Source organism: Triticum aestivum, chromosome 2D, assembly GCF_018294505.1.
Source record: "Triticum aestivum cultivar Chinese Spring chromosome 2D, IWGSC CS RefSeq v2.1, whole genome shotgun sequence".
Lineage (NCBI taxonomy): Eukaryota > Viridiplantae > Streptophyta > Magnoliopsida > Poales > Poaceae > Triticum > Triticum aestivum.
Window position 1 is genome coordinate 601319871 of NC_057799.1, and position 8653 is coordinate 601328523.

Consider the following 8653-nt stretch of genomic DNA (forward strand, 5'->3'; position numbering starts at 1 on the left):
ACCTCCTGCCGCCACACATCGCGGTAGACCCAGACCTGGCAAACGCCTGGGCCCGGGACCGCTCCTTGATGGCGTCGGAGACGGCCATGCGATGTCTCCACCGCCTCGACGGGGAGATGGCCATGTACGGCGAGGAATGGTCCATCACTGAGATCACCACTGATGCCTCCAACTACTGCCGCCCTCTCCCCCAGCCCACATCCTCGGTAGCCACGGCTGCACTGTGCAGGGCGCCGGAGGGGGCGGAGAGGATCATCCGCGAGCGTCAGGAGGGCGCCGGAAAGCCCTGTCGCGGCGCCACCACCTTCCACCGCTCCAAGCCCGACGACGATGACACCGACAGCGGGCTGGGCAACGATGACGAAGGAGGAGCAGCCGGCCAGCCCGACATTGGCTACAAGGTCACCGTGAAGTATAGGGTAGTTTAGGGTTTTAGTTTTAGGTTTTAGTTCACCGGACGAAATATCGTCCTGTTTTATGTACAAATTATCCTACTTTCAATGAGATACGTCGTGTTTATATCAAAATTCGCCATGTTTGCACAAATTTTGTTCGGTTGGTTTGAGTTATTGTGAAAATGTATGCGGCTAGCGTTGGATGGCTGCCTCCCGCATCCGTGGACTGGTCTCCCTATCCGCGGATAGATGCGGGTTTTTTTTTGCGGGTTGCCACTGAAGATGCCCTTAGGCCTTGTTTGTTTGGGCTTTTGCTTCTACTTTTATAGCTTTTCCACTTAGGCAAAAAAAGCCACAAAAGCTCCTGAATAGGAACTTTTTGCTTTGACTTTTGGTTTTTTTATTCTGAAGTTTCCATATCTTCCTGACGGGTACATACTGGATGTGACACGTTCATTTCGGGCTCCTGATGATTACAAGAAGTACAGCTTCTTGCCCAGTACCTTCGCAATCTGTTTAACCAAGTGCATGAACATTTTGGGAAGCAGTCGCCTTTGACTGTCTCTTGTTACCTAGTAATAGATTAGATACTGTTGCAATATCATATGATTTCATTGTTTACAATCTCCACTGCTGCTGTAGCATATTTTGTTTTTACCGTGAAGTATAGGATAGTTTAGGGTTTTAGTTTATGCTACGGGGTCACCGTGAAGTATAGGATAGTTTAGGGTTTTAATTCACCGGATGAAATATCATCCTATTTTATGTACAAATTATCCGAATATTCATCTCTACATCCGAGCTCATTTGCACCGGCGCTGACGAAAAAAAAAATCAAAACAAATACTAGAAAATTCAAAAAATTCCAAACTTTTTTTGCGCGGTAGACAATTTGAGGCATGAGGTCCGCTCCGATTTTCAAATCATTTGAACATCTGAGGAGCTCTCAGCAAAAATGACAAATTAGGGGTATGTAAAAATGTTTACTGTTCATATACTGTTTTGGCCCGATTTGTTATTTTTTTGCTGAGAGATACAGATATCCAAATGACTTAAAATTTGGAGTGGGCCTCATGCATCAAATTGTCTAACACAAAAAAAATGGTTTTTTATTTTGTTTTGAATTCTTTACGAATTTTTTCTAACCGGGTGCAGATGAGCCTGGGCACCGAAACGCCCTACTTCAAATTTTCCTACTTTCAATGAAATACGTCGTGTTTATATCAAAATTCGCCGTGTTTGCACGAATATCGTTCGGGTGGGTTGAGTTGTTGTGAAAATGTATGCGGCTAGCGTTGGAGGACTGCCTCCCGCATCCGTGGACTGGTTCCCCTATCCGCGCGGATGGATGCGGGTGGTTTTTTGCGGGTTGACGTTGGAGATGCCCTTAGGCCCTGTTTGTTTGGGCTTTTGCTTCTACTTTTACAGCTTTTCCACTTATACAAATAAAGCCACAGAAGCTCCTAAATAGGAGCCTAAATAGGAGCTTCTTGCTTCTACTTTTGGTTTTTTGGTTCTGAAGTTTCCATATCTTCCTGGCGGGTACACACTGGATGTGCCACGTTCATCTTGGGCTCCTGACGATTACAAGAAGTACAGCTTCTTGCCCACTATTTGACCTTCGCAATCTGTCTAACCAAGTGCGTGAACATTATGGGAAGCATTTGCCTTTGACTCTTAAAAGTGAATCAAAGACTGGTGGAGTCCATAGCACTCGATACACGTCAACGCCCCCTGCCTTTGAAAAAGAGGTGAGTGTTCTCTATGTTGCTTGCAACTGTCTCTTGGTGCCTAATTAGATTAGATACTGTTGCAATATCATATGATCTCATTGTTTACAATCTCCACTGCTGTCGTAGCATATTTTGTATATGTACTTCTTTGTGCGGTGCGTGCTCCAATCAACTGTATCAAGATAAGTCAGTACACAGAGTCGGATACAGATACAGTTTGACATCCTACTTGCCTTAGCATACCACTAGCAAAACGAAAATACATGGTCAAGCCACCATACTAGGCCTGGGTAGTATATCCGTCAATCAAAAGATCCATCTTGTCGCGGACAAGTCGGGACCAAGCAACAATGATCTCCACCTCAGAGCTGCAAACCAAACATGTACGCTGACTGATGTTGCAAGACTTACAAGGGAAGAAGACATGAGTAGATATAGAAGATCCCCCATACGTTTCTACCACAACATTCAACCCTCCTCCAGATTCAACCGAAACGACGTTTCTTGACAGAGGTAGGTAACCATCTAGATCTAACTCATCATCTTCTTGAGGAATTCCTTCAAGAGAATGAAGCAGCACAACCTTCTCATGTATAGTAGAACTACCATCTGCACTAGATGACGAACAAAAAACTTCCCCTCCAGATTTAAAAGGATGGCCCCCTCCGACAACACGAACCGATAAGATAGTGGCCTGGGCCGTACTAGAAAGTCGTTCAAGGCTCAACACTGCTCTACACAACGGACTACATAAGGTTAAACGTTGCATCTCATCGCTGGGTGCTAAAGGAAGCTCACCGCTGGGTGCCACCTCGTAGCGGTTGCTAACACAGACCAATTCTCTATCATTGATCCCATCACCTCTAAAATCATAGCCATCATGTACTCGCAGCTCAACTTCGAAGTCAACAGGGTCCACGGCTATAATAGCACGTGACGGGCCGGACAAACACAAAGAACAGTCCTGCAAGCATTAGATCATCGTTATATTTAAATGGAGTGCTTTGCTGAAGAAGAAAATACTACTGTACTTGACAGAAACCGAAGAAAATGAAGAGAAAACTAAATATAGAACAGTGCATACATTTTCAGATGTAAGTACTTGATACATAACACTTGACCGAGAGAAGAGAAGGTTGCGGTTGTGGTCCACGGTGTCTCGGGCAGCGACCACACCATACACATTGAGTGGCCACTTCAGGTCGCCACTTAGTTCAGTAATTTTGAAAGAGTAGATCTGCAAGGAGCTCTCAATAACAGCGGCACGGGGTGGGATGATACCGGGAATGCAATGCATAAACTGCATAGGACTCAATAGAGCTGCAACACAATTAAGCAAAGACTAAGCAAATTTCTTGAGACATGCATACAGCAAAGAGTAAATAAATAGAGTTGAGTAAGCAAACTTCTCACATGCATAGAGCAAACATAGGCTTAGTTTTTTTTTAAACTGTGGTAATTTAAAGCCACGGTATTCCAACGTGTGGGCAACTAATACTACATTTACTTAAAACCATGGCTTTTCTCAGTTTTACAAAAACTACATAGATGTTTGGATGGTGATGTTTTACCATGCATAGTTTTGACTGATTGTTACGGTGGATGACAGCTGAACCTAACTCAGCTTGGAGCTACACTACTAATTAGTGATTTCTAACAGCCGCCGGGCTGCATGCACCCGCCATGCAGCCCGGTCAGCACGCCAACACCTACAGTAGATGCCAGGATCTGTAGCAATAAATATACAATTCACTTTGATAGTTTTCTGATCAAATTAGAGGAGACAGACTAAGTACTGTCACTATGGTGTTTGCTCCTGAGTTCTGACCAACTTTGCCATTCAACAAGTGTGTGACTTCAAATTTCTGTACTGCCATAACAACAAGCCAAGCGAAAGAAACAGATCAGCTAGCCGGCCTGAAACAGCTGATTAATCTAAGCAGGATGTGCATGATTGATCAAGGTTCATCCATCGACCAGAATAAAGTAATACAATCATTTGTGGCATGCATGTGCCAACAACCGCAGCAAAAACTATGGAATACTGCGGGGCCTAAGCAAATAGAGTTGAATAAAGTTAATTTCTTGAGAGATGCATAGCATAGAGCAAACAGTCTATGCAAATAGTAATAAGCAATATAATAAAGCTGCAACATATATGCATTCTGTACTTACTTTTATCTTTGAATCCACCGCACTGACCCGGCTTGCTGCCACTTGAGTATTCCCATGCTCTACGGCGGCCCGCGAACAAACCCAGCTGGTTATCCATCCGCTCTTTAAGCTGCTCCGCTGGGGATTTTGCTTCCTGCTCATCAGCATGCTCCTCCACAATGCGCTCCTCCTTCTCCACAATTGGCGCCTTGTTCTGCGGGATCTGCTTCCTCTTTGCCTCCTTCTCCGCCTTCCTTTGCTTGATCATCTCCCTCCGCCGCTCCCTCTCCTTCTCTGCCTTCCTTATTGCCTCCCTCTTGGCCTCCTCCGCCTCCATCGCTGCCTGCCTCTCCGCCTCCATCGCCCTCTCATACTCCTGCTCATCCTCCTCTGTAATCATCATCGCCAACTCATTTCTGTAACACAAGGGTCTCGCCAGGACATTGGAGGAGAGACGCAAGAATTCATTGGCAGCCATGATCTTCCTCACCTCCTGCTGCCTCCTCGTCTCCTCCTCATCCTCTTCCTCCTCCTCCTTTCTTTCCATCTTCTCGGTGATCTTCTCAGATGTAATAACTTGTGCATCATCCTCCTCCTCCTGCTGCTGCTGCTGCAGCTGCTTTTTCTTCTTCTTCCTCTCCTTCTCCTTCTTCCTCATGATAGCCCTCTTCTCCTTGTCCTCCTCATCCTTCTCCTTCTGCTGTTGCTTCTTCTTCTTCTCCTTCTTCCTCATCCTATCCCTCTTCTTCCTGTCCTCCTTCCTCTCCTCCTCCTTCCTCTTGTCCTCTGCCTCTGCCGCCTCCGACATGGCCTTATTCCATTGCCTGCTCTGTAGATTCGCAGAAATCCTTGGAGATCTTCATTAATTTGGATGATGTGCTAACCAGCTCGTCGGCCTTGTACAAGGGGATGCGGGAATGGAACAGGAAAGAAAATGGGACATGGACAGCATCCGCTGGCCCAAATCCTCGACATCCTCCAAGATGCCGAAGGGCTCTTTGCAGTCGACATTGCCCCGGACGGACGACGTTGCTGCTCGAGAGATCTCATCCACCCAGCGAGAAATCCCCGGAGTAAGAGACCCAATCAGGTCTCTGCGCTCGCTCTTCAGGGAGAGGATCTCCCCTATCAGCGCCGATAGCTCAGGGTCGGACTGAATCTCGGAGTCGGTAAAGAAGGACCTGGTGCCCATCTTCGTCTCTTGTCCCCAACACCGCACCGTTGATCTCCGCCGCCGCCGCTTGGGGTTGCTCCGGGGTTGGCCAAAGCAGCAGTGAGGATGGAGGGGAAGAAGGGAGGGTTTGTGGCGGCGGCTGACGAGAGTGAGGATGGAGGGGAAGAAGGGAGGTGTGCGGCTGTGACCAAAAGCAAGCCCAGTCCGGCTCGGAGGGGTTGGCGAGACAAGTGTGGCCCAGTTCTCAGCTCGCCGGCCCGTCCAAGAACCACCGTGGCCCTTATTCATCAAAAATTCTATAGTGCTCCCACTCACTTCTTTGGAAATACAAATTTCTCTTAAACTTTGTATAAACCCAAATCTTTGATCATCTCATCAAAGCGTACATTCTAACTCCGAGATGCTTACTCCAGTCCTTAAAAAGATTGCTGGAGCTTTGCATATTTGTTAGCATCTTTCAGGATTGACAAAATCTTTTGGTTGTATCACATACAACCTTTCCTCAAGAAAATCGCCGAGGAAACAATGTTTTGACATCCTATCTGCAAGATTTCATAAATAATGCAGTAACTGCTAATATAATTCCAACACTCTTAGCATCGCTACGAGTGAGAAAATCTCATCGTAGTCAACTCCTTGAACTTGTCGGAAAACATCTTAACGACAAGTCGAGCTTTCTTAATGGTCACACTTACCATCATTGCCCGTCTTCCTTTTAAAATCCATCTGCACCCAACAGCCTTACGACCATCAAGTAGTTCTTCCAAAGTCTACACTTTGTTTTTATACATGGATCCTCTCTCGGATTTTATGGCCTCGAGCCATTCGTTGGAATCCAGGCCCATCATCGCTTCTCCATAGCTCGTAGGTTCATTGTTGTCTAGCAACATGACTTCCAAGACAGGATTACGTACCACTCTGAAGTAGCATGCATCCTTGTCGTCCTACGAGGTTTGGTGGTGACTTGATCCGAAATTTCATGATCACTATCACAAGCTTCCACTTCAGTTGGTGTAGGTGCCACAGGAACAACTTCCTGTGCCCTGCTACACACTAGTTGAAGTGATGGTTCAATAACCTCATCAAGTCTCCACCATCCTCCCACTCAATTCTTTTCGAGAAAAACTTTTCCTCGAGAAAGGACCCGTTTCTAGAAACAATCACTTTTGCTTCCAGATCTGAAATAGGAGGTATACCCAACTGTTTAGGTATTCTATGAAGATGCATTTATCCGCTTTGGGTTCGAGCTTATCAGCCTGAAACTTTTTCACATAAGCGTCGCAGCCCCAAACTTCTAATAAACGACAGCTTAGGTTTCTCTAAACCATATTTCATACGGTGTCATCTCAACGGAATTGCATGGTGCCCTATTTAAAGTGAATGCGGTTGTCTCTAATGCCTAACCCATAAACGATAGTGTAATTCGATAAGAGACACCATGGTATGCACCATATCCAATAGGGTGCAGTTATGCCGTTCGGACACACCATCACACTATGGTGTTCCAGGCGGTATTAGTTGTGAAACAATTTTCACGATGTCTTAATTGTGTGCCAAACTCGTAACTCAGATATTCATCTCTATGATCATATCACAGACATTTTATCCTCTTGTCACGACGATCTTCAACTTCACTCTGAAATTACTTGAACCTTTCAATAATTCAGACTTGTGTTTCATCAAGTAAATATACTCAGCATCTACTCAAATCATCTGTGAAGTAAGAACATAATGATATCCACTGCGTGCCTCATCACTCATTGGATTGCACACATCAAAATGTATTACTTCCAACAAGTTGCTCTCTTGTTCCATCTCACTGAAAACGAGGCCTTTCAGTCATCTTGCCCATGTGGTATGATTTGCATGTCGTGATTCAAAATTAAGTGAGTCCAAATGATCCATCTGTATGGAGTTTCTTCATGCATATATACCAATAGACATGGTTCGCATGTGCCAATCTTTTCAAAAACGAGTGAGTCCAAAGATCCATCAACATGGAGCTTCTTCATGCGTTTTATCCCAATATGACTCAAATAGCAGTGCCACGAGTATGTGGTACTATCATTACTATCTTATATCTTTTGGCATGAACATATGTATCACTACGATCGAGATTCAATAAACCATTTATTTTAGGTGCAAGACCATTGAAGGTATTATTCCAATAAAAAGAGTAACCATTATTCTTCTTAAATGAACAACATAATCCAATCATGTCTATGCTCAACGTAAACACCAAATAACAATTATTTAGGTTTAACACCAATCTCGATGGTAGAGGGAGCATGCGATGCTTGATCACATCAACCTTGGAAACACTTCCAACACATATCGTCATCTCACTTTTAGCTAGTCTCCGTTTATTCCGCAGCTTTTATTTCGAGTTACTAACACTTGGCAACCGATCCGGTATCTAATACCCTGGTGCTACTAGGAGTACTAGTAAAGTACACATTAATATAATGTATATCCAATATACTTCTGTCGACCTTACCAGCCTTCTCATCTACGAAGTATCTAGGGTAGTTCTGCTTCAGTGACCGTTCCCCTCATCTCAGAAGCACTTAGTCTCGGGTTTGGGTTCAACCTTGGCTTTCTTCACTAGAGCTGCAACTGATTTGCCGTTTCATGAAGTATCCCTTGTTGCCCGTGCCCTTCTTGAAATTAGTGGTTTTACTAACCATCAACAATTGATGCTCCTACTTGATTTCTACTTTCGCGGTGTCAAACATCGCGAGTTGCTCAAGGATCATCATGTCTATCCCTGATATGTTATAGTTCATCACGAAGCTCTAATAGCTTGGTGGCAGTGACTATGGAGAACCATCACTATCTCATCTGGAAGATTAACTCCTACTCGATTCAAGCGATTGTAGTACTTAGACAATCTGAGCACATGCTCAACGATTGAGCTTTTCTCCCTTAGTTTGCAGGCTTAAGAAACTTGTCAGACGTCTCATACCTCTTGACATGGGCACTAGTCTGAAATCCCAATTTCAGTCTTTGGAACATCTCATATGTTCTGCGACGTTTCAAAAACGTCTTCGGTGCCTCAATTCTATACCGTTTTAACATTACGCACCGAACTATCACGTAGTCATCAAAACATGTATGTCAGATGTTTGCAACATCCACAAACGACGCTCGAGGTTCAGCACACCGAGTGGTGCATTAAGGACATAAGCCTTCTGTGC

At 44.8% G+C, this 8653-nt stretch overlaps 1 protein-coding gene across 1 annotated transcript; it reads right to left on the minus strand.

Annotated features, from left to right (window-relative positions):
• Positions 1-2296: 2296 nt before the first annotated feature.
• LOC123050301 (conglutin alpha 2) lies at positions 2297-5619 on the minus strand. Its single transcript, XM_044473117.1, has 3 exons — positions 4304-5619; positions 3213-3448; positions 2297-3092 (listed from the first exon to the last, which is right to left on the minus strand). Exons 1-3 carry the CDS (start codon positions 5088-5090, stop codon positions 2409-2411), a joined length of 1707 nt encoding a protein of 568 aa, XP_044329052.1. The 5' UTR covers positions 5091-5619; the 3' UTR covers positions 2297-2408.
• Positions 5620-8653: the final 3034 nt, after the last annotated feature.

Coding starts and splice junctions, on each gene's coding strand:
- LOC123050301 (XM_044473117.1), bottom strand. CDS start 5,090: ATGTCGGAGGCGGCAGAGGCAGAGGACAAGAGGAAGGAGGAGGAGAGG. Junction 3,449..4,303: donor CGGTGGATTCAAAGATAAAA/GTAAGTACAGAA, acceptor ATTGTGTTGCAG/CTCTATTGAGTCCTATGCAG. Junction 3,093..3,212: donor AAGTACTTACATCTGAAAAT/GTATGCACTGTT, acceptor TAATGCTTGCAG/GACTGTTCTTTGTGTTTGTC.